The sequence below is a fragment of the Vespula vulgaris genome, chromosome 22 (assembly GCF_905475345.1).
Source record: "Vespula vulgaris chromosome 22, iyVesVulg1.1, whole genome shotgun sequence".
In the NCBI taxonomy this organism is placed as follows: domain Eukaryota; kingdom Metazoa; phylum Arthropoda; class Insecta; order Hymenoptera; family Vespidae; genus Vespula; species Vespula vulgaris.
The window spans coordinates 3,586,828-3,612,396 of NC_066607.1; the positions used below are offsets into that span (position 1 = coordinate 3,586,828).

General features: G+C 36.4%; 3 protein-coding genes and 1 long non-coding RNA gene across 44 annotated transcripts in view; 2 read left to right on the forward strand and 2 right to left on the reverse strand.

The window, feature by feature from the left end:
* The first annotated feature begins 280 nt into the window (after window positions 1–280).
* On the forward strand, window positions 281–2,656 carry LOC127071594 (etoposide-induced protein 2.4 homolog). Of its 3 annotated transcripts, none has more exons than XM_051011047.1 (7): window positions 281–520; window positions 626–693; window positions 999–1,174; window positions 1,326–1,581; window positions 1,673–2,016; window positions 2,086–2,160; window positions 2,244–2,656. In XM_051011047.1, the coding sequence occupies exons 2-7, from the start codon at window positions 679–681 to the stop codon at window positions 2,329–2,331; spliced, it is 954 nt and encodes a 317-aa protein (XP_050867004.1). In that variant the 5' UTR covers window positions 281–520; window positions 626–678; the 3' UTR covers window positions 2,332–2,656. The 3 variants fall into 3 exon arrangements, with proteins under 3 accessions (XP_050867004.1, XP_050867005.1, XP_050867006.1); XM_051011048.1 differs by having other exon boundaries at window positions 629–693; XM_051011049.1 differs by lacking the exon at window positions 281–520 and adding an exon at window positions 781–882 and having other exon boundaries at window positions 598–693.
* A 636-nt stretch (window positions 2,657–3,292) lies between these two features.
* LOC127071593 (transforming growth factor beta regulator 1) lies at window positions 3,293–4,981 on the reverse strand. Of its 2 annotated transcripts, XM_051011045.1 has the most exons (6): window positions 4,604–4,981; window positions 4,341–4,458; window positions 4,230–4,283; window positions 3,881–4,157; window positions 3,584–3,803; window positions 3,293–3,504 (listed from the first exon to the last, which is right to left on the reverse strand). In XM_051011045.1, the coding sequence occupies exons 1-6, from the start codon at window positions 4,721–4,723 to the stop codon at window positions 3,331–3,333; spliced, it is 963 nt and encodes a 320-aa protein (XP_050867002.1). In that variant the 5' UTR covers window positions 4,724–4,981; the 3' UTR covers window positions 3,293–3,330. The 2 variants fall into 2 exon arrangements, with proteins under 2 accessions (XP_050867002.1, XP_050867001.1); XM_051011044.1 differs by having other exon boundaries at window positions 4,230–4,458.
* A 70-nt stretch (window positions 4,982–5,051) lies between these two features.
* The window catches only part of LOC127071595 (uncharacterized), a 205,251-nt gene continuing 184,733 nt past the window's right edge, over window positions 5,052–25,569 (forward strand). Inside the window, exons 1-2 of the long non-coding RNA XR_007785152.1 lie at window positions 5,052–5,515; window positions 22,491–22,570. This is a non-coding gene — a long non-coding RNA (uncharacterized LOC127071595). The remainder of the gene's footprint in view (window positions 5,516–22,490; window positions 22,571–25,569) is intronic.
* LOC127071589 (CUGBP Elav-like family member 1) overlaps window positions 8,892–25,569 on the reverse strand; it is a 253,175-nt gene continuing 236,497 nt past the window's right edge. For 13 of the 38 annotated variants that reach the window (XM_051011019.1, XM_051011033.1, XM_051011034.1 and 10 more), the window contains 10 exons: window positions 24,302–24,507; window positions 22,206–22,337; window positions 21,506–21,779; window positions 20,845–20,937; window positions 20,015–20,056; window positions 19,309–19,338; window positions 18,335–18,457; window positions 18,088–18,135; window positions 17,286–17,516; window positions 8,892–17,159 (listed from right to left, as the gene is read on the reverse strand). In XM_051011019.1, the coding sequence (XP_050866976.1) occupies window positions 17,032–17,159; window positions 17,286–17,516; window positions 18,088–18,135; window positions 18,335–18,457; window positions 19,309–19,338; window positions 20,015–20,056; window positions 20,845–20,937; window positions 21,506–21,779; window positions 22,206–22,337; window positions 24,302–24,507 (1,307 nt within the window). In that variant the 3' untranslated portion in view covers window positions 8,892–17,031. The remainder of the gene's footprint in view (window positions 17,160–17,285; window positions 17,517–18,087; window positions 18,136–18,334; window positions 18,458–19,308; window positions 19,339–20,014; window positions 20,057–20,844; window positions 20,938–21,505; window positions 21,780–22,205; window positions 22,338–24,301; window positions 24,508–25,569) is intronic. The other 25 variants (XR_007785149.1, XR_007785150.1, XR_007785148.1 and 22 more) reach the window with 25 other exon arrangements.

Genomic DNA, 25,569 nt, shown 5'->3' on the forward strand with positions numbered 1-25,569 from the left:
TCTGTCACACGTTACAAAAAAAGAATATTTGTTTAAATCAAGGTCGAAAATTTTTCATTTGCATTCACTCTTATAAGTTTAAATTGAATTAAATACAGAATTTTACTTTTCGCAAGTAATATATATATAATATATACACACACACACATATAAAAATCGAGACAGCGGTATCCATTTTTTTTACGTCATTCTTTCGTCCAACTCATTTTTTTCTTTTTACTTCCTCAGAAAAAGTAAAACGTAATATTATAAAGCGTAATAGACTGCCGTGATCTTTAAACCCATTAAATTGACGCGACCTCTAGCCACGACTAGAGGTAACTAAACTCTGTTGCAGATTGATGCGTGTGCAATTGTTGTTCGAATAAAGTTCTTATGCGAATTCGCCACTTTTAATCGGGAAGATAACTTGAAAGTGTACATTTGTAAAGATTTAACGTCTCTAACGTCCGATTATAATGGAAGTTCGTAATATATGTATTGTTATAAAATCGAATAATTTAGTACTCATATCATCGATGTAAGTAATGTGATTACTAACTTGTCCTTGCGTTTATTATATGGTTGTTTTTTTCAACCATTATCACATCGAAACGGCAATATCATACGCAAAATGTTATTTTAGCAGATCGCTCTATACACTTGGAGCATAGATCAATCGAAACATCGACATAAGATATGGATAACGTAATTGTGAGTAAGAGGCCTCATAGTAATTCATTGAATCATTTTTTGCCTTCTAACCTCGTGCATCTTTGTTATGCATTTGCTTTGTTTTAGAAATATGTATTTAAATTGCAATACGTTCGCTGTATCCAAACAGATCTTATATTAATCTAAAAAATTCTAAGACAATTTTATTTTTTTCATGGGGTGTTATTGGTATGCTTTATGATATATCATGCTGTTTGTTTAATATGAATTAAAATAAGAAATTCATTGCTAAAGTTAAGTAAAAAGTATCGCTTTGTGTAACATCGTAAAAATATATTTTTTAGGGGATAATACATGCGATCTGCAAAGGATTTGCAGATAGTTTAAAAGGTGCAATTGTTCTGTTTTATATGGATAAACAAATTAATGAAAAATTGAGCAGTAGACCACCTTCGAGAACAGAAACTCATAAAAAAGATACTTCCATACATAGTCCTGCAAAACATTCTAATCAACAAAGGTATGTCGTTATATTTATAGTTATATGCTATGATATTAAAGATTTGAATTATATTAAAAGAATATCGAGTAAAAATTATGATAAATCAATGCTCCAAAGTAAATTAATTGAATTAAAAAAAGCTTGCAGTTTATAAATCTATATATTGTAGAGAGTCTAAAGTTTTAAAGCGAACGATTCAATGTTGCGCTTTAAATGGTGGTGTTTTTTGGGCTAGTATTTTAATTTTCGAATGTGGGCTTCTTCCATTCCTCAAGTACTTATTGACGATTATATTTGGTCATTCGCCTGGTATGGGAGTGACGGTATGGTCTTGGACAAAACCATTTCTGTCTCTTACTTTTGGAACTGTGTGGGTGTTACCACTTTTTTTACTCAGCCGCATAGTCAACAGTTTATGGTTTCAGGTATGGATGAGTTCTTCAAATCAATTTCATTGATAATTATTGATAATTATGAACATTCATTGTATATACTTTATGATTATTATCGATATAGGACATAGCAGATAGTGCTTATAGATATAGACAAGGAAGACCATTACTTCTATCCAGTGTAAGCAAATTGGTAGCAGACACTCTTTTCAGTATATTAGTGCAAGCTCTCTTTTTGGGACAAGGAATGCTAGTATCCAAAGTACCATTACCCCCGCTAGGTGATATACTTGCCCTTGTACATATGTGCCTTTTATATGCTCTTTACGCCTTTGAATACAAGTGGTTCAATATGGGATGGGAATTGCATAGACGACTGACTTTTATTGAAGGCAATTGGCCATATTTTGTGGGCTTTGGGTTACCATTAGCCGTACTTACCCAACTGCCTAATTCATATGTGATAAGGTAAAAAACAAAATAAAATAATCATTGATTTATTATCTTATTATACGAAAACATTTCTTTTTTTCATAGTGGCTGTGTTTTTTCTATATTATTTCCGCTTTTTATTGTAAGTGGAAATGAAGCAGAACCTGTAACTGGAGTTTGGTATGTCCTTTTCTCTTTTTTATACTTACATATTATTATATACATATATTTCTATCTAATTTATAAATAATAATACATTGCAGTGATTGCCCATTGAAACTGTTCTCTCCAGTAATTGCAATTGCCAACACTCTTTTCAATAAAACTATTGGACCGGCTAATAGGCGGTGACGATCAAGAAAAGATAAATGCTAGTGCTTTTTCTGGATTTAATATATAATTGTGACATGATTTTTAATTTTTGACGCTTTTTTGCAGACATTATCTAAAACACTTTTTTTTTGTGTATAAAGTGATCAGTAGTTCAGCATATATAAATTATTCGTATGAACTAAGGATAAGTTATTTTTGACTTACATTGCTCATATCGATAAAATATCTTATTGTAATGTATATATAAGTATATATAAGTATCAATTTATAAAGTGGGGTAAACTCGTATTGTGCTTGTCACAAAATTATCAAATGTAATTAATAAAATTATTTACATAATGCATTACTCCTTGTTAAGGTAAGAAAAAATAATAATATAATTGTCCTAGAAATTTGGTAATTATTTACAAGATTTTTACACTCGATGCACATAATATAGTTGTACATTATCTACTTAAGATAAAAGTGGCAACTAACATTTTATACTTTTTTTATAGTTATTCGATCGTGAAAGAAATTAAATCTAGTAATTTAAGTTAGTAATTATGTTATACCAAGTGATTTATGCAATGTGTATTATCATTAGAATAAATTTATGAAATTCAAATGGCCTGTAAATAAACTAAAATCTTGCATAAATACTTTTAATTTATTTTTGAAATAGAATGTATCAAATTTATCTATATTTCAACATTGTCTGTATATCATAAAGTGCATCCCCATACATATATAAATCTATTAATTTGAAATAAAGAAATATCGTATTGCAACAAGATAAAGCAGAGAAAGTATTATATAATTATGAATTATTTGTGTCAGGGATATAAGAATATTCGGTCATTTTAAAAATGATAAATATTTGGTACATTCTATTCTGTTGTAATTTTTTTAAATAACATAGAAAATATTACTCTAAGAAAACTATATTCATAATTTTGTGTTCACATTCAGAGTAAAGAAAAATAGAGAATTATAAAAGAAAAGTTAAAATGCATTTATTCTTCTTTTTTGAAAAAATCATGAAAGTAGATCTTGAAGAGCTAGAAGATCATGATCTGTAGGTTCTTCCTTAATTCTATAAGAATTAGAAAGTGCATAGTGTTTATGAAGAGCTGCAAATCCTAATCCTGGGTCTGCTTCTTCTTCTATCATAGGACTAGCGCCCCTTTCAATAACGTGATTCTTACCTACCTAGAAAGAAATAAAAATTACAATTTCATAAAAACCCTTATAAATTCTTCATATTTACTTGCAATTATTGTTTACGTACTTCGAAACGTTGTTGCTTGTACGCGATAAGTTTGCGGGTTCCTGGTGAACTTTGTATAAGATTTTGAATTGTAGGATGAGAAACACCAAAGAAATCGGCTCCTCTTGGTGTTATCGAACGAAGGGCAGGAGAGATAGCTGTTAATAATCGTGAATGACATTCGTCGGGAGTAGATCCTACCAATGCTTGATCGAGATCATTGTCAGAAACTATTTCAAATCTATTAGGTACAAAGTTCTATTAAATTGAACTCTTTATATTTCGATTAATTTTTCATAGGACTAATTTTATCGTTACCTAGGTTTCGATCCACCATCCAAAATTTTGCAAGTGTATAAACTTTTGGCTCTTACATCGCGTAAGCTAGCATATATTCTTGTACTACAATATCCTACCGGAAAAATGAGGTCTTCCGTATGATATGCAATTCTATCTGAAACCACTTCACCAAGAGAATATACTGTAAGATCACCTAACGAAATAGGAAATATAGGTCTTCCATTTACGTCTAAAGGTATTAGATTTACTGCTCTTCTTGCTGTTTTGTTATATCTTTTTGGCTTAACTTTAGTCTCTGTAAATATAATATTGTATTAACATTATTCAAAATGATTATACCACAAATTATGTTGGTAGTCCTTTGTACCCGAGGCATCCATAGAGATTCTCTTCTTTACTGTCTTCTTAGGCGTAGAACATTCTGAATTGAAAGAAGAGGAATTAAGATTATTCGATTGAGATCGTACCATCATTGTACCTGGGTCTATTTCTCCTTGTTGTTGACACAATTTGCGTAGGAGAAAAAGTCTCTCTTCTTTCATAAGCATAAGATTTTCTTGCATTTGTGCCACTTGATCGCATAATGCTGCATTTTCCTAAAATCATGAGTTAACATAAACGTTTATTCCACAGATAAATAAATACTTGAAAAAATTGAATATTTGTGTTCAAAAACAGATATGAAAGAAAGAGCAAATCTCTTCGCATAACTTTCGTGAAGTAAATAGAATCTCAACTTACAAAAACTGTGTCCTTCACAATTCTTTTCAATTTCCGATATTTCTTTTTATATTTTAAATTTTGTTGCATTTCGGCATTTTTATGATAGTCATTGTAATAATTGTCATATACTTGAGACATATTAAAATATATTAAAAGAATCTAAAAATAATCAATCTAACCAACTAAATTCGTTGTTTTGACAGTTGAGAGGTTAAGTTCCGCGTAAAACTCTAAACACTCTTCCGTTGCAACCATTCGACTTAAAATAAAAAATAATGAAATATTTTTAACAATTATACTTTTTTAGAATCGATTCGAGAAAGATTTAAAATAATTATTAATATGTCCGCGATATATACTAATCGACTATACTATTTTCTTCTTGTTCTTTGATTGGTCAACAATATACGTGTATCAGCCAATGAGAACGCTTCGTGCGCATCGACCGTTAAAATTTGACCGTTAAAATTTAGTTGCGCGTATGCATCCGAACGTATTTCTAATCTCGCGTAAAATTTAAGATTATTATTGCGCTGTGCTTTCAAAATTAATCCCGTTCTTAATACTAATCATAACTTTCAACAGATTAGTAATTAATTATGTTTATTTGGATATTGAGCAGAAAATCATTCGTACTTAATTCTTTTTCATTCGTTCGACCGTTATGAGACATATAAATCCGTTCGAATATCGTACGTTAATACGAGCTTGCAACCGTGCAATGACGGGACTGAGAAAAACAATTCGAAAAGTCTATCCGAGATATTTGAAAAACGGAAAAATGAGTATCGTGATGGAACGGGATATTCTTTCTTTTCGAATTTGTTGTGCATCGATATGAACAATTCTTGAGAGTATACAAATTTTGTGATTTTTTTGTTTCTTCGATAAGTACGATCGAAGTATGATGCAGGTTAAGTAAGAAGGAAGGTAATTAAATTTACATTTATTATATAAATAATCGCATATCGACATAAATCGATTGGTATTTTATTAAAGAAAGGGAATGGTAAGGAGAACATGATATTGGTATAATAAATCGATGAACAAAATGTATCTCGAAAATACGATTTATTAATCTGCCGAACGTGTATTTTGCAACGCGCACTCGCATGCTCTCTTTGTTCTCTCTCTCTCTCTCTCTCTCTCTCTCTCTCTCTCTCTCTCTCTCTCTCTCTCTTTCTCTCTTGCTCTCTTGCTCTCAATCTTTTAGATTCTCTCTCGTACGCGTTATATAAAATCTAGATCGATATTATACTCAGAGACATCATGATTCGTAGCTTCTTCGATATACGCAAGCTATCCTAAAAATCGCGTAAACCATCTATATCGATGAGGAGTGGCCCGATCGTTAATGATCATTACCTTTGCACCTCGTTATTACATTCAAGATTATCGAAACACCAAACGAAGATCGTTCTCCTTGATAAGATTTATCTTCATTAGAGAAGCTTTTGTATTTCTACGCGTCTTCGACTATGGCCACTTTTGCATTGAATTAGACGATAGAGTAACGACGAAGAAATAGTTAAATAAATGAAAATAAAAAGTTACGATTGTTGTTTTATATACATACCTAGGAGAAATAGCAAACGCTATGATATGGTCCGTTGAAAATTCATTATTTATCATACATCATACAGTGAATTATCCGTATTTACAAGAACAGTTCGATGTACGAGCAATATTTACAGGAGATTAGTTTTAATGAACGATTCATGTAAAACGTAGCGATTTTCAAAGGATAAAGAAGATCCCATAACATTTTCATACTCTTCTCTCTCTCTCTCTCTCTCTCTCTCTCTCTCTCTCTCTCTCTCTCTCTCTCGCTCTCGCTCGATAGTCTGCGTTATTATATTTATCGCGTACATCTCGTTCACTCTGACTAACGTATTTCGAAGCAATGCCGAAAACAATTTGTTCGTTTTGTACATATATGTAAATTAAAATTCTGAACGTTCTAAAATCTTTAGGTTGTGCAAACTATATACCGTTTTGTTGATCGATAAAATCGCGTGGTGCAATTGAAAAATCGCCGATATGGGAATACAACGTATAAATGTTTTCGATTCAAGGATCAATAATTCTTTCAACATTTTATAAAATTGATGCGAATAAAATATAATTCCGGCAGAGATATAGACCAATCATAGAGATGACGTTAACGTTGTTTATAGATTTAACGATTGTACATGCATACACCATCGATCTTCGAAATCAATAATATGATAATTTTGCAATAGAAATTTTCTCACACTCCATATTCTTTTTCAATTTTGATAGCTACCAAACAAACATAGTATACATAGTTTCGAATTTATTCCGGGATTCGATAGGAATGAAATATTATCGATGAAACGTGGAAATCGTGGAGAGAATTATTTGTTAAGCTCGAAATCGATTAGAAATTCGATTTAATTAAATAATCTTCGATTATCGAAGTTTCAAAGGCTAAAGGCCAAAAAGAAAAACGACGTCGTCGTCGTTAATGAAATAAAGTACGAGATAACTCGTTTCGTTCGTAATGAATTTCGCATTTGAATTTTTTTTCGTAAAGAGTGGCGAAGAACGAATTGGCGCGATGCTGCGATAGAACTTTTACTCTAAATTGACTACGTACAAAAAATATTCTTATCGACTACATATGAATTATGTACAGTGTCTGTGTGTACCTATATGACTTCTTCTTTCCGTGTGATTGTTATAGTTCCTTGTGCATTCTGTACATTATTTTTTTTTTTTCTTTATATAATCCTAAGGGTGAAAGATAATCACATTTTCAGAGTTTGCGACGCGCATTGCGATGAGTTACTTAAGAATAATACGCTCGTAGATCTTTTTAGATTCGCATCCTTACCCTTTATCGCGTCGATCGATTAGTTTACACGAAGAAGGAATACTGTTCGGTGCTCGGCTTTGTCGTGATGATCTACGTACGTATATTATACGTACGATTTGTATACGAATAAAGTGATAAGAATACGAGCCTATATTTAGGTGCATCTTCTCACTTTTCAATATACACCGATGAACTTTTTTTTTCTCAAATTTGGCCTTTAGGTACATCCTCGAATATAAACGACGCACACATTACGTATGTACGTTTTTTTTTATGTACATACATACTTACATCCATACCTATATATATATATATATACATATATATACATACATATATATATATATATGTATATATACGACTTGCGTACGCGTTAACGGGAAAAATTTGGGTATCTCACAGTGTGAAGAATGAATGAAATTAGGTAGAGTACAGTAAACATCCATGGAGAGATAGCGATCGAACGTACATAGCATATTTTTCTATATACAAAATGTATACAATGTATCAAAATTCTATGTTCGTGATTTTAGAAAACCCATAATTATATTCTCTTAAACGTTGCACGTAGCCCAAAATCTACACCCGTTTCGTTCTTCTTCGAATGCTCTTTTACGAAGAGAAATTTATAATTTATATTACGTATAAGAAAGTATGTAATACACACGTAAATACGTTCCAAATGTTTTCCCATAGTGTTTCTTTCAAAATGTTTTTTCTTATTTCTTTTTCTTTTCTCGCACTTGTCTTCCCTACACGCGTTTTTAATTTATTTTTTATTTTATTTTATTTTATTTTATTTTATTTTATTTTATTTTATCTTATCTCTCTTTTTGTCTTTTCTTTTTTCTCTTTTTTTTTTTCATAACGCCAAACGCACAGCGTATCTGTCTTGCTCTTTTCTCTCTTCGCTTTTTTCTTTCTTTCTTTCTTTTTTTTTTCTTTCTTTTGTACGTACATACACATATCGCGCGATGATATGCAAGAGCATTATTAAAATACTTATAGTTAGATATTTTGGCGTTATACACGCAAGTAGATAAAATACAGAAAGTAAAAGAAGATGTGAATGCAGTGGTAAACGTACAGCAAAGAGTTACGCACACGACATTTTTATTGCTCCCTTTGTTAATCGAAAAGGATTCAGCGAAGGTATCTGCTAAATTATATCCGATATCTCTCGATCGCGAGAGCAATTTCATTTATTAATATTTTTATTATTTAACATCGATTGACGCGATGGTTCTATATTTTTCTATTTCTTTTCTTTCTTTTTTTAAATAATTTGCGATCGATCAAGGATGATTACGTTCGAATCGTTTAACAAATATGCAGATACATAGGCATGTCGGAGCGTTAACAAAAGTAGCATAGAAAAGCCTAAAAGACGAAATTTCTATGCCGTATACAGCCAAACACGAGAGTTCATGGGAGCGGGGATGGGGATGGCAATAAAGCGAATAAAAATTAAACCAACAAAATAAATATATATATATTGTTATTTCAACATACGCCACATGCTAATCGCGCAGTCCGACTGGAAAAGAAACCAAAGAAATTAAAGTACGACAATAATTTGAAACGATACTTATTTTTTTTTCTTCTTGCCGGCCGTCTATTTTTTTTTTCTTGCGTTTGGCAAAGAAACGAAATAAAATAATAAAGAGAAGTATAACGCGAAAATGTCGGAAACATAAACGTACGGTTTTGCGCATGTGAATGTGTACATTTATCTATCCGCATATGTACATACGCGTATACATAAAAAAAAAAGAAAAAAAAATATATCCACATCTCTTGATATATGTATATATATATATACACACACGAAAGGTGTATACACACACACACACATACACATACGCACGTGAGATATCACACGACACGCACGAAGCGAAAATATGCAGATCGATCGTTTCTCTTTGTCTTTTCTTTCTTTTTTAACACGATCCGTCGTCCCTCTTGGAACACAAATGCAACGCATAACGAAATAACGAAATAACGAAATAACCAACGACGTAACATACCTGCACGAATCAAAAATTAATATTTGTTATTTGTATAGGTGCGGTGAGATGATCACCTTAACAAATTTCATTAGATTTCACAGCGAGTAGTTAAAATCGTTTCGAAAAGGGGGACAAAGATGGAAATCGATCGATCGATCGATCTGCATTTTTTGCATGCCATCGAGAAACAGAAATTACTTCGATACGAACTCGGCCAGGGCGCGTGCATGCAAACGATACTCTTAAAAACAAAACGGCCACGTTCGGCCGATTATATATTTATAAAAATTTTAAAGACTTTTCTTTCTTCTCTTAAAAATGTTCGCATCGAAGTAATTTACGACGAGCTACTACATATACGTATCGCGTACAAATTCGCATGTCTTTTAATCCGATCGAATTATCATTTGAACGTATCACGTCGATGACATTCGATGGTTGCCCTACGACGAGCAACGAGAATCTTTCGCGCGTTTTCCACGAAGCGCCTTCGTGATTTGTCTCATCAGTGCGATTGCACTTAAAAAAAAAAAAAGGAGTACATGTAAAGAGATATACATGTATTTGAGCACCGAAAAGAAGAAGGTAAACGTGGCAGAGACGAACAAAACTAAAAAAAAAAAATAAAAAGAAAAGGGATAATAATAATAATAATAATAATAATAATAATATTAATAATATTAATAATAATAATAATGATAAAAAGAAAACAAAACCAAACGAGCTCTATAAAAGAAAAAAAAAAGAAAAAAAAACGAGATAAAGGAAAAAAAGACGTGATATAAAGAAGTACAACAAATTATTAACGGGGGGGATTGTAAAGACGAGGTATACTCATCGGTAACGATAGTCTTAGGAGGTAATAACTTTAGCTTTAAAAAATAAACGTTATGCCATATGTACTTTTGTATGTATCTGTGTGTGTGTGTGTGTGTGGGTGGGTGGGTGTGTGTGGGTGTGTGTATGTAGTTTAAAGGTTGAATAATAATATTACTAATAACAGCGGTTAATTATAAGGCCAATAATGCTCGTGTGTGCCATGATAAGCTGCATAACGACGTCTCGCATAACTTCGAAGCCGAGCAGATTCACCGATGATGCGTTAAACTTTCCTTTTTCTTTTCGTTAGATTGCGTCTAACGATTGCATTTTGTCCTCGCGCTCTCCACGTATTCGCAATATTTTTGGCTTTTGTTAGCTTTTTTCTTTTTTTTTTTTTTTCCTTTTTTTTCTTTGCTTTGGTCTCACACCCGCGATTAATTTTACGAGGTAACGGAGTTATAAAGATTTCTATTTCCAGTCGTTAAAAAATTATTACCTTACAATTTCTTTAAGTATGTTAATCTAGAAACTGTGTCGAGAGAGAGAACTCATACATATTATCTCGCGATCGTCGAACGTTAAGTACATTGAAAAATGAAACGATCACCATTAATTTCGATTCGTTTACTAAAAATCGTTGTTTTAAGTCTATCCGCTAACGAAAGTACGCAACATTACGAGTGATTTCTGCTTGACCATGTAACTGCCTTCATTATATCTATAAAGACACATCTTCTTCACTATTTTTATAATAAAACGTAGTCAATTGCAACGAATATCCTTCGCGAAAACGCATATTATACATACGTAGAAGTACCTGCCTGATGCGTCGTGACATGTGCCGACTGCCAAATATTATTAAGCGAATTAACTAGCAACCGACGTTGATACTTGTTATCATCGTCGCGACTCTTTGTCGATAATACATATAAGTGATAATAAATGATTGCAGTAACTTACAGTATCGATAATATTCAATAATGCTCGTAGCTATTAATGATAATACAGTAGTAATAGTAATAATAATAATAATAATAATAATAATAATAATAATAATAATAATAATAATAATAAAAATAGCATATATCTAATAATAATTAATAATAATAATTAATAATAATAATTAATAATAATAATTAATAATAATAATAGTAATAATAATAATAATAACAACGACGTTAATCAGCAGCGCGGTAAAAATGGACATAACGATAATAGTGATCCGAAGAAACATTAGTAGCACAGACATTAATAAAAACGCTTGTGCCAGGATTCATCGTGACGACACAACATATATATGTTATATAGGCGATATTAATGACCGCAAACGATACTTTTTTGACTAGGCTCTAGTTTTGTTGTTTTTAAGTGTATCTTGTATTATTCGCGTGTAAATGTACATGTGAAGTGTAAAAGTGGAGGTGAGATACTACAAACAAGACGACGCGTGCCCGATTTCTCACTTTGTTAGTCATGTCGATCAACGTGTTGATTAGTCGTTAGCCTTGGCATAAGTACATTGATTAATTAAAGACACGTCTTTGGTAACTTAACGCGAAGCGTCGCAGCGCCGATACCGCGAAACCGCGTTGCGTCTTACGTTTCTTTTGTCTGTCGTATACCTCCTTATCTCCTTTTCCTTTTTCTTTTCTCTCTTAAAAAATAATTTGCCAAGACGCTGGACGCTTCGCTCATTTGGTTTGACGCATGTGTCTGCACGTGTATATGTATTTTTACGTATCAGTGTGTATCAGTGTATGTGTGTGTGTGTAAGTGTGAGGGTGCGCGCACGAACGCACATCAAAGTACTCACGTAATAATTAATAACGCGTGAAAGAAGAAGAAGAAACGAAGAAAGAGACGAACGTACATATATACACGTATATATACATATATGCATATATACATATATAGTTTGGTGCACGAATGGTGGGACGAAAACGCAAAAATGGTGCATTGATGTTAGAAAAATTGGCGGCCGAACGATAGACGCGAACAAAACGAGTAGACTAGGATTGCGAATCCATTCTCTTTATCTTTCTTTCTCTTTCCCTCTTTCTCTTTCCCTCTTTCTCTTTCCCTCTCTTTTTCTTTCTCTTGATTCTTCGTCTTCCGACGTTGTTACGAGAGCGTAGTGGAAGAAGGAATGTCAATTTGTTCGGCGTCGAATCTCTAGCTCTTATTTAATCTAATTAACCCTTCATTAGACGCGCTTTTTTTTACATTTATTTTAGTTCCGTTTCTTTTTTTTCCTCTACATATTTTAGTAATACGATTGCAATTTCAATTTCATCAACTCTTTTCTTCAAATCGCAACTACGCGTAGTCGATGTTTCACGAGAGGACCAGAAAATGAAAATCGATATTGTATCGCACGCGTTACGCCTAATATCGGGTAAAATTTCGAGATTCGACCGCGTCGAATTTTGAAAATTCTCGTTGAAGGCGAGTCTACGAGATCGAGTCGGATGTGACGTAGATCGGGAAACGCGGCTGAATGTGATACTCACATGCGTGTTCTCGATGCCATAATGATGTTTCAATTTCATTTATTTATTAAACGAGTCCGCGCGTTTCTTAATAATACGTATTCGATCGACGGAAATTCCGAAAATTCCAAGGTGTCCCATCGATATTCTCTTTCTTTCTCGCTCACACTCGCTCGCTCCCTTTCTCTCATTTCCCATTCACTCGTTCCCACTGTCGTTTCCTATCAGGCCCTTAATTGCACGGCTTTTTATTATTAAAAAGCGATCCTAGTTCGATCCTACATATGATACAGTCTTATCACAAAGTCAATTACAAAATGTCTCTCTTACATATCTCTGTCTTTTCTACTACTACTTTTCGCTTTTTCCTCTGTAGCGTGTGGGAGTGTGTTGTGTGTGTGTGTGTGTGTGTGTGTGTGTGTGTGTGAATGTGTGTGAGTTAATGAGTGAGCGGGTATATCAGCTCTATTTTCTTATCTTTTCTTTTGTCTCTTACGTTTCTTTCATTTTCTTGTTTTTCTTCATTTTTGGTATATTCGCAGAATCTGGATACATAACGCGCAACAAGTCCTCGCACATCAAAGGAGTCGAACAAAGACTCGACGTACTCTCAACGTTGGTCTATCTTCCCCACATCCGCTTACGGGTTTTATCTCCCTTACACTCTTTTACTTTTTTCCTTTTTAATTTATACCCCTTTCTTTCAATTGTTTTTTCTTTTTTTTTTTTTATTCTTTACACATCTACTATCTATCTATGTCCAAATTGCCGGCACGTATGTATACAAACAGGCGCTTCGACACCGACGGCGGACTCCGACAGTGAGCCGATAAAAATAAATCTCAGTCAACGATTAATATACATAATAATATATATATCTATATGTATATATATATGTATATATATATATATCTAATGTATTCTCGCAGCGTTACGTCCTATCTTCCTCCCATTCGTTTTTCCATTTTTCTATTTGCATCTTTTTCTCTCGAGTCTAGCGGTCCAAAGAAAGATCCTTTTTCAGCCTATCGGAACGTCAAGAGAGGGTGTTTCACGTCTAAGATTCTCAGGATCCTATTCTTTTCGACTTTAGACCGTGATACGAGGAATAAAACACGTATTTACGTATGTGTACGTATACATCACAGGAGAGGAAGAATAGTCGCAGATTTTTTTTTTCCCCAGACACGAAGGATCCGTTCGAATCCTGGTAGGACGCGCTTGGGCTCCGTTTCGGTCTCTCTTTGCTCTCGAGCTTCGTACGCGTATTCGGAATCCTCTCGTTCTCCGTCATTAGATCACCACTCTTTTGCTTCTTCCTGCTCCTCCTCTTCTTCTTCCTTTCTTCTCCGTCCCACGGGATACACTTTGTACTGCTCAGGAGAAGTCTCGACGATCAACGAGGATTCCTTTTCTCTCGTTCCCCTTACTTTAACAACGTTTAAGATCGCGCCGAATCGCAGGCGGTTCCGCGCAAAATTCGCAGGCACACGGATGGATCTCTCTCTCTCTCTCTCTCTCTCTCTCTCTCTCTCTCTCTCTCTCTCTCTCTCTCTCTCTCTCTCTCTCTCTCTCTTTCTCTGCGCAGGAGATAATAGTTGAAGGATAAGATAGGAAGAGTGCGGGAGAATTTGGTGATGATCTGTTAGGAATGGTTGGACATGGCGGTGGCCAGTTAGTCTTAGAGAGAAAGATGGGGCGGGGGTTGCGTATTTTTTTTTTGTTTTGGTGTGTTTTCTTTTTGGTGTTTTTTTTTTTTCGTACACCGACAGACACAGAGAGACCGATCGAGAGACTGACCAAGGAGTCGTGACTGACTGACTGACCGACTTGGTCGACGATCGAAGACGATCGATTGACCGACCGACCGATCGATTGACTGACTGAGATTGACATGGCACGGCGACTCCGATCGAGAGTACACGGTCACAACGTCACAGGCCACCTGCTGGCACACAAACAAACACACGGACAGGTTAGTCACCACCACACACCAGATATGTAGGATATCCTCGGATGCGAGATGCACGCTGGATAGCTCGTACCTTTCTGAGGCCACGCAAAACGAACTTTCTCTTTGGTCGATCGTTCCTCGCTCTTTCGACGAGATTAGAAATAGAGAAAGAGAGAGAGACAGAGAGACAGAGAGACAGATAAAAGGGCACACAAGCTACACCTAGTTGACTAGCTAGCTAGCCAGCTATCCGTCCGAGTTTTCCTTTCGCGAGCGTCCTCGTCATTAACGAAGAGAAAACCCAAAAGACTAGCTAGCCCACTAGATTACAAACGCCCATTTGCGAAGCCTTTTCAGAGGTACGAAAACACACCGTGCATCGTGCACACAGGTATAACTACGTCCGGACCGTCGTCGATTTTAGACTGAGATTCAACAAACGAGGACCCAAAATTGCTTTGACTTCGCGAATTGTTCTCGTCCGTCGTAGTTCGACGTCGTTTACGAAATCGTTCTGAATAATCGTCAAACGTGGTACGTGCACACACACACACACACACACATATATATATATATATGTATACTTATTTGGGGCCTCGTTCGCATCACTCGCGACAAAAGCAGCACCGTTCGCCGATAGTTCTCACGAGTTTCGGAAAGTCCCTTCATTTGAAAAATTACTTCTCCCTTGGAGAAGAGAACGCATTAGATATCTACATATGTATATCGTATGTATAATATGTGTCGTATATTCAAATGAGAACGATAGACGACGGTGCCGAATAGCACGCGACGGGCACCGGCATTCCGAAAACACATGGCAATGGTTGTTAGTCTTTACCAACTAATAGAAGCGTACTAATAGCGTGATTAACCATAAATAAGGCTTAGTGAATAATATAATAGCGAGATGGGTATGCATCGAGAATTTCGTGCATCCCGTAACGTTCAACGGCATGGATTCACGACGTGCGAATGAGACGACTCGAACGAGAAAATTAAGGAGCTAGAATTTTTCATTCCACGATTAATGTTACTACCGACGTTGCGTGAAAGTTTTCGAAGCGAAACTATATACCTGTGTGTGTATATGTATACATACATATATATATATATACACATATATATAATATATGTATATATACACACATACATATATACATATATACATATATACATATGTCCGTGTTTATGTATATAGTTGTCTACAAAGCCGTATGTCGTGTATAATGTATGTATGTGTCTGTTAGTAAACTTCACGTACGTAACTTCACTTTGTGCAACGAGTTAGCACAGTAAGCTTTAAACTGGCAGCCTTTTGCAACGAAACGAGTTTGATTACACAACTTAGAAAGGGGGTTGAACGAGGGAATAGGTACTTCTGTCGTACCTTCGAAAGTCGAAGGAACGAACATCGAAAGCGCGTTATTGGTACGATAAATGAACAGCGTACGACAAATATAGGTGTGATTTGTGAGAGGAGATTTGATTTCAAGTTTATCCTTTCTTCTCTACTTAATACGTCCTGCGACCTACGAGTGGCAGCTACTGGCTGTTATTTATTTAATCACGGTTGCAAAGTATCATGGAATTTTCTTGACAACGATTGTAACGCGATCGTACAAATTATATATATATATGCGTGTGCGTGTATATATGTATATGTATATGTATAGATATGTATGATTAGAAACGAAACGATTAAAACACGTTGATATAAATATAAAAAGTATATATTATAAAATATATATATGTAGAATAGGACGGAATAAAAGAGAGAAAGCCGAGTTATATGTATATATACATATATGGTAGAAAGCAAATTTTAAAAAGGACGATACTTTAATTCTCGTTCGTAAAAAATCCAAAGAAAAAAAGTCTTTTCGAGTATCACAGCTTCGTTACAATTTGGGGATTGGGGGTAGCGGTGGGAGGAACGGGGTGAGCCTAGCTTTGATCTATAAGTGAAATAAACGATACGACCGAGCGACGCCGGTAAGTCGTTGTTTCTTGGACACCGCGCCTTATCGTTACTTCGATTTTCTTCTATAAATACTGTTTGACTAGAGGATCGTACGTGGTTGCACGTCCAAGGAAGAAATACTGTTTTCCGATAGCTCCTTCGAATCGTAATGGCGGCCCTGTCTGCCTGAGGAGTCGAAAAAATCCCGTAAGTCGGTTGTTGTTCTCGTTACGATTCAACCAGAAACTAATCGCGCGAATACGAGTCCGACTATGAGAAAAATAGATATTGCTAACTGATATAGTAAGACCAAAGCTCTAGGATCCATAGTCCTTGGTATCTACCTACGAACGCTCGAGGATGATGTCAACTAGTACGGCTTCGAAGCGTCCTTGGATCGTTTCAATTGAACCTTAAGTCGCTTCGTGCCGATCTGGAAACCGTTCATCGCCTGGATTGCTGCTTGCGCGCTCGCAGAGTTGTCGTACGAGACGAAACCTGAAAGAAATACGACCGTTCTCGTTCAATCGACAGTTCGATGACGCCGTAGTGCCATTTATTAACTAACTTTCAGCGAATTTCTTCTTTCCCCTCCCTTCCCTCCTTTCGGAATTCAAAACTCACCGAAGCATTTGCTCAATTTCGTCTGCTTATCGATGAAAACTTTGGCGGATATGACATTGCCGAAAGGTAGAAAGGTAGAAGCTAGATCGGTATCACTAAATTCCTGCGGTAAGTGGTAGATGAAGAGGTTACCACCTTCGGGACCCTCGATCTGCTTGCCAGCGGCACTGAAACTCGAATTTTGTGCCGCCGCCGCTGCTGCGGCCGCTGCCGCCGTGAATGCCGGGAACCCTGAAATAATAAAATTCCATTCAGCGGATGTCGATTATACGGTAACGCTGTATCATTGTATTCGATCGTAGTCGTAAGAACATGACACGATTATTTTACGTTCTTCCGACGTAAAATCGTTCCTCGAGATGCTTCGTTGTCTTCAAAAGAAAAAAAAAAGGACAAACCAAATCACGCCGTTCGTTTCGTCACGTCGGAGCGCGATCCTGATCGAATATTTTATATTTTCGAAAGTTCTTTCTTCTTCCTCTTATTTTCTTTCCTCGAAAAAACGAAGTATCTCGAAAATCGACCGTTTTACGAACACAATTCTCGTACTGAAGCTTTATCTAAATTGTCCATGTAGATTACTCGTTCGAATAAACGACACGGGCCCTGGTGCATCGGCACAGAGTCGTTTTATTCGCTCGGAAGTGAACCAGATGGACGGCTAAAAATACTGGAATAGCGCATGACGGAGTGTACTGCACGTTTTACACAGCTAAGCGTTGGCAATTCTACTCTTTCTTTTCTTTTTTTTTGTTTAAATATATATATATATTTTTTCTTATTTTTTTTTATTTTTACTCACTATGCAATTCTTTCTTTTCCACGGTCACCGTCGTCTTTCCAATGAGAGCTTTAATGCGCACAGTTAACTCGTTAGAAAATGCACCTTTACGATCAATGCAGATTATAATATTGATATACATATATATGTGTGTGTGTGTGTATATATATATATATATATATATACATATATATATACGTATAGTTACACATACAATGCTCTTGTCGTTTATAACGACACGCTTTTAAAATGATGAAAAAATAATTACCTGCGTATTGCTGCAAGCTCGAATAAGCGTTACTCAGAGAGTCCTGCAATCCGTTCAAAGGTGCTCCTGTCAAGGAATTAAGCGCGAGAGACGTTACAGGACTCAGGCTTCCACCGGTCGACCCTTTAAAACGAACACAAAGATTTATTTATTTTCCATCTTTTGATGTTAAAAAAATATATTAATCGTGCTTAAGTTCGATCGCCCTTTAATCGACGATAAAATAGTAACTTTCTAAACATGCTGCATGCTACGACGTCGAGACAACCTTCACGATTCAATCCTTGTTAACTTTTTAGCGATAATAATAAATGGATTTAGTGTATCGGTAAATATCGGATTAGTATCGTAAAAAATATGGTACACATATGGCATTTCATCGACATTCTATCTCTACTATGATCGTGGCCAATACTTTGACTAGCATTGTTCTATAGTTTTTTTTACACAACAAGAAATGGGTTATTAATTCGATACACGTTGAGCATTCGTTAATTGCAATAAGCTTGTACAAGTTAAATACGTCTATGACTGTACATTTCGAATAAATACTCACTATACGATATATATGTATACTTATATATATATATACAAATTATCGGATTAATAAGTTATTACAATTTTAAATCGGTATTGGAGGTTATTGGAAAATTCTTCAAAATCGGATATGGACATGTATTACGAATCGTTCGTTGAACTTTTCTTCGAATAGAGGTGAGTTCTTTTTTATTCGCAAATAGTACGCCATTAGTACCACTTTTGACGAGGAAAAAAAAAGAAAGCAGTAGTGCGGGGAAAAATATAAATTTTGCACAAAAACGAAGGGGTTAAATCGGGGAAAGGGTCAAAATGAAGGATAAATAAGAACTCTTGTAATAATACGAGGATGCAATACGAAAGAAGGGATCGTTCGAGCAAACCAACGAAGTAGATAGACGAACAACGAAACAATATCGTTTTCCGTGAATTCTCACCTGTACTTCCTGTCTTCCCGAGAAGGGCAGCTAAGCACGAAAAAAAAATGCGTATCGTTAAAATACTGACGACTGTTGATTTGATATATATACATACATACATACATATATATATATGTATATATATGTGTGTGTGTGTGTAAAAAAAGAAAAAGATGGAAACTAATCTCTAAAAAAAGACAACTTAAGAGACAGTATATGTCGTTTCGATGCGGATTACTAAAATCGACTAAAAAAAAAAATAAGTGAATTAACGTTCCTAGTGTATCTTACACTGGCTCAATGACGGTCGATGAATGAATATGGTAACACGGTCACCAATTGACTGTAATCATTTTCGCGGTTTTTGGGAGTCTATAAACGCATCTGTCATTGCTCTATAATTTCATGAATTTTCGAAAATTCAATTTCTTCCATTAATCGATTACATTGAAATATTCATTCGGCATCCTACAGCCATAATAATCGACGCATTCACATTATGTCATATTCACCGCATACGAGATAGTGCACCGTGGAAATTGAAACGTTGTAGAGAAAGATGAAATACTATATTTGGGTGTGGTAGTACGTCTATACGTGTATACGTATGTACTATTAAATAAGCGAAATGGGAAAATCAGACCGTCGCTCGAGTTAGGGCCCTTGGTATGATCGAAATTAATTTAGTAATTGTTAATACTGTACCAGGCAATGGGACACGTACATAGCGACATACCTGCTGTCGAATTCGCCAGTCCGCTTAACGCTGAAACACAGAACACGTTCACGATATTAGCAAAGCAACGTTAGTGACGAATGTATGAAAATTATCCGATATATGTATTACATATATACATTTTTCAAGCTACTCGAAAGTATCTCGTGAGATAGTATCCGTTCTAGATCGATCGGAATTTTTTTTCCCATTTTTTTCTTTTTACAACTCCGACTACTCCGGTCAATCAATGTTTATCGATTATAGACCAATTTACGTGTGTACATGTATATGTTGCAACGCACACAAAATTCTGATACGTTAAATACTAAAGTATACAACAAGCGAATACGTGAGTTAAAGTATAACGTTAATACATATAAACGTTGCAGGGGTATTTGCTGCGCTCTCTCACACTCCGCCATTTTGAACTTTGGGTTTCCATGCATACCTATTAAAGCTTAAACAGTTCACCTACTCTCCTGGAATTATAATAATGCATGCGATCATTAACGATTAACGAAGTTTAAGCGATATTTTCTTTTTCTCTCGTGAATGCCGATCAACATGTAATGATGTATAAGAAGCATAATAATTACTCGTGCACGTTGACGGTACATTCTCCTTTTTAATCGACTCAAATCTTTACCATGGTTTTGCTTCGTTTTGTTTGTTTGTTTCTTTTTTTTTTTTCGAGCCAAAGGAGAACACACACGATCGTTTCGTTTTGCACGTAAAATAAATTTCAATAGATAACATTATCCAATGTCTTATCTCTAACGGCTAATAAAAATTCTTTAATAAGCCACACGCGATCTTTCGTAATGCGCAGTACTCACTGGTTGGCGACACTTGAAGGTTGCCGTTTCCGCCAGTCATGGCTGCCAACGTAACAAGATTTTGCATACTCATCGGTGATACCCCAGCGTTTGCTGAAATTTGATAAAAAAACCGCGTTTAGTTCGAACGAAATCATTGTCGCTTTAGCGGGGAAATTTGAGAAAATTAATCGTAATCGTAAAATAATGTGATAATCAGTCGTAAAAATTTGTTAAGTAAACGATAAAGAACGATAGCAGATATAAGTACGTATGTACGTACAATGTCAAAAGGATGTTTCGTAACGACGTCGTTTTTTTCCACGGATATAACGATACGTCATCGAATGACCATCGGTTTTTCAGCAGCGTACGATAAACACGTATATTAAATCGTTTTAATAATTGCGTTCACGTGACGTTCGAGCCGAGCGAGACTTTGGCACGATTCCCAAGTATATATGAAATATCCAATCTTATTAATACGAGGACAGATTCCGCGTTTGGATTCTTTGTGCGCTGGTATGATATTTGAAATATCTATGAAGACTTGTAATATAGAACCGATATATCGGTGAGATGTATGAAAGCAGAGGAAAAGGAAGGAAGGAAGGAAGTTGACGGAGATGTTTGATATCGGGATCGAAGAAGCGAAAATAAAATGAAAATGATGGACACTGACCATACTCACCGGCGGAGTTACCGAGGGACGCGAGAGTCGCTAGACCCTGGAGATTGGCAGGGTTAATCTCCGGTGGACTTGGAACGGCAGGTGGGGCGGCGTGTGCGGGGGTAGCCGCACCGAGGCCAAGGTGCTGCTGTAACAACAGCTGATGCTGAACACTCGAGAGAGCGTTCGCTCCGGCGCCGGCGGCTACCGGGGTGGCTGCACTCGTCGTCGCTTGCAACTGTTGCAATAACTGCAACGACGAAGGCGCCAGCGTATGCGTCTCACCCTGAAAAACGTTTCAGAAACGTTTTATTTTTCTATTCAGTTTTTTTTTCTTTTTTTTTTTCAAGAGAAAGAGAGAGAGAGAAGCCTGTTATCCTTCGTAAATAAAATCGAATCATCGTCCATCAATCTCTGGATCAAGGCAAGATCAATTTTTTATCATTCCAGTCGTATTTACTTGCAAATGATTGCATCAGTTTCCTTTCGCTTTAATTTTTTCTATCTACATATATACATATGTAGATAGAAAAGAAAAAAAATATATATATACCCATGTAAGATAAGAAAGTAAGGAAAGTTCTCACGAAACTCGAGATGTTTTCGTTCGGCGATCGCGAATTTATGGAAAACTTATTTCGTCCCTTGATGCAAATGGAATCGTTGATTTCGAGGAAAAAGGTTCGCTGTGAAATATTAAAGATATACGGACCGTCGTCAGGTAATGCGGCGCCATGTTGACTCCCGCGATATTCCAGAGATTCGCTTGAATTTGCTGCATCCTTTTTTGATCCTTTTCCTTCTGTGTGTCAGCGAATTTCACAACCAGCGGTGATGAGCATCCCTGAAAAGCATGGAAAATTTTGTAACACGGGAAACGTAGAACGTTGCTTATTCAGATATGAGCTCGCGAGTCGTACGGTTTATACGAATATGAAATTCATGGAAAATTATTATTTCCTTCGTTCTTATTCTTTTTTTTTCTTTTCAATTTTAGATTCGTCGTGAAGAACGGCCCTCGAGCGAGATCATCGGAAGTACTGGTTCGAGTTCGGACGTAGCCGGCTAGGACGAGAGGTAGGATCATTTTTGATAATTCGAATTACGAATTCGAACGGAATGCTCGAATCTACCGCACGAAAGACGATTTATCGGTCAAAATAAAATATAACTTGTTAAACCGGGTGATCGGAGAAGAGAAGCAAGTTCGAGGAACTCGGATACGGAAATATTCATGATATTAAAATGGAATTGCCGTCGCGCTAGCATGCCTTGGCACGGCTCGCTTTTACTATTCGAAATAGCACGTGACATAGGCGTAACGGTAGCATCAGTACGGCTAACGAAACAATTCCGTGGAGTGTGCGGAATGCATTTTGCGACTCGCCTACCCGAGCCAATTCCTTTAAGTATCTGACATTATTTTTCACTTTAACGATCGCACCAGCACTACCGCTGGAAAGCCGTTAGAGAAGAAAGCTAACTTTTGCCAGGTCTCGGAAGATGCATTTTAGAAAGGGATCGACGTAGATCCGAAAAATAGACAAGACGATTCTTTCTCGTACCGAAACGAAAGTTCAACAAATCAAAAGCGTCAGATCTATCAATTAATTCAACATCGAGAATGTGTTCGATGTGTACGAAAATATCAGGCATGACTCGTGCATACGCATTCCACCATGTATACTTCCGTTTTCATTAAACTTTCCCGAGACAACGTGTGTTTTGCTATTCCGTTTTTGGAATACTAATGACTCTCCTTACTAATACGTCGTTGAAGAAGAAACCGGCCTATTTTTCGTGGCTTAAAGTAAAAAGTATTTATCAGAGAAAGATCCTCAAATGCGATTTCTGTGGAGGTATCGATTTACACCTACGGTACTACAATCGAACAAACGGTAAGAATGTACGGAGCGTCCATTGATCAACGGTGTTGTCGAATCAACGAACGGAGTAGTACCGTTAGTAGAATTTCTTACACCTGCCGAGACTTTAGGTAGATCTAGTAGAAACTAGTGGAAAGATAGGATGACGTAGCCTCGTGTAATCAATCCGATTTAGTCGTAGAAGGCTAGGATCGACCAAGAGACGTCGAGAGCAAGACGACGAACGGACGAGAAAAGAAAAGGCGGAAAAGTCACGATGGCGCGTTTCGAATCGCAAAGGTGTCGTCTAATACGAGATCTTTCCTATTTTTTCCTCGCTCGGTTTTGGTTACCCCAAGTTAAATCGGTATATCACTGTGACGAGGTGACTAGCCGGGGTTGTGCGGTGACTACGTGCGGACGTTCCTCCGAATGATAATGGCATCGAGCCAATGTCCGTCAAGCTCGCTGAATCGCCACGAAAAGAAACGAGCCGCGAAGTCTTAACGATGACTCCTCCTCCTCCTCCTTCTCGTCTTATATAGTAACAATAAGTTACCTACGTAAAAAGTATTTCTTCCTACTCGAACATTTTTCCTTCGTATAAAACGTAGATCATCTTGACAAAACTCGTAAAGTAGTGGATCGTCTTTTTTAACGATCTTCCTGATTCGTTAAAAAATGATTTAGAGAGGATAATAAAAAAATCGTAATATTTAAACGCTCGTAAAATACATAAGGCATTATAGATTCTGGTATATAAATCGTTCGGTTTGCCAAATGTTTGCACTTTTCAGCAAACATTTCATATTTTGATGCGTGAAATACGACGTTCAAAGGAGTAAAGTAGCTCGCTCGGTATCGTAAATTTTTTTTTAAGAAGGAGGCCAAATAATTGAGAGAATTACGATCGAGACGACCTTAAGAACGTCGCTTTACTTACCTCCATCGTTTGCGAGTGATGAAGGGCCTTAATGGCGTTGATAGCATATTGTTTACTAGCGAAGGTAACGAAGGCACAGCCTTTACTTTGTCCAGCATTGTCTCGCAGAACCGAACACTCCTCGATCGTTCCGTAGACGCTGAACATGCTTCTGACATCATTCTCCGTGTACTTTTTCGATAACATGCCAACGAACAACTTGCGTTCTGAAACAAAAACAATGATGATTACTATAGCTCTTTCTCTTTCTTTCTTTTACTATTTTGGATCTAATCGTAAGGTCTTTTGTTCACTGCTTTGTCCTATCTTCGCGATTGTCTCTCTCTCTTTTCTTCGCTTCTCGCCTTCGTAAGCGTTTACGCGTAATATGCCTGGTCAGCTATGGACCACTTGACGACGGGGCTGAGCTGAGGATGTATGAGAAAGAGGGGGTAGACGGGGTTAGACCGGTCAATATTTGTTTAGAACCGGGAGAAAAGCTGTGCCTCGGGGGAAAGCCGCTTATGTAAATTCACCCTCGCAGGGGTTCCCTATAGTGACGCAATGTACTCGACCGCGACTCTGAATATCTCTATCTGTTCGCCACGTGCATTTTCCATGGAACAGATGCACCGCTCCGTAAAGAACGTCTTCCGGCAAAAATATAGCGTTTGCGATTTCGCTATCGCGTCCGTGACTTCGTTTTTTCGCGCGAAATATCGAAATTTGTCTAGGGAAAAGAGAGAAAAGGAAAAAGAGAGAGAAAGAAAGAAAAATTCAAACTCCATTCCAGGGGATCACAGAATTTCGAAAATAACTCTCGAGTCTTAAGAATTATTAACGTTCTCCTTCGTAATGGTTTACGTAAGAGAGATAACGCGGACTGGTTAGTGTTTTTGTCAGACGCGTAGAAATAAAAGCGTAGGTATATCTTTCAAGAGGAGAACATTTTTGCCTTGGTATTTCAACGCTATACGTTTAAGCCATAAGCAAAAGTGGAACATCGCGTGTATCGCGAAGGCGAAGCCTGAACTCGCGTTGAATATCCAGCTAAATCGGCTTCATTAATAAAGTGAACATAATCGCCAGCGTGAGTTCGCCCGTTGATCGCAACCGCGGGACGAACTAGCAAACTCGTTCACGATTAACGGTTTTCCTAATTAATTTCGTAGTCTACGGTAGAATGCTCGGTTGATTATTCGTGGTTTCCATCTAGTACGATCGAATTTCACAGCGAGCGCGAGAGTTATTCTCTTTGGACGTCCGAAGGATAACTTGGTCTTTCATGG

Excerpts from the sequence above, each read along its gene's own strand:
- LOC127071594 (XM_051011047.1), top strand. Across the intron at positions 1,582-1,672 it reads TCAACAGTTTATGGTTTCAG|GACATAGCAGATAGTGCTTA; the intron begins GTATGGATGAGT and ends TTATCGATATAG. Across the intron at positions 2,017-2,085 it reads CCTAATTCATATGTGATAAG|TGGCTGTGTTTTTTCTATAT; the intron begins GTAAAAAACAAA and ends TTTTTTTCATAG.
- LOC127071593 (XM_051011044.1), bottom strand. The coding sequence starts at position 4,723 with ATGTCTCAAGTATATGACAATTATTACAATGACTATCATAAAAATGCC. Across the intron at positions 4,459-4,603 it reads TTGTGAAGGACACAGTTTTT|GAAAATGCAGCATTATGCGA; the intron begins GTAAGTTGAGAT and ends TCATGATTTTAG. Across the intron at positions 3,804-3,880 it reads GATGGTGGATCGAAACCTAG|ATTTGAAATAGTTTCTGACA; the intron begins GTAACGATAAAA and ends TGTACCTAATAG.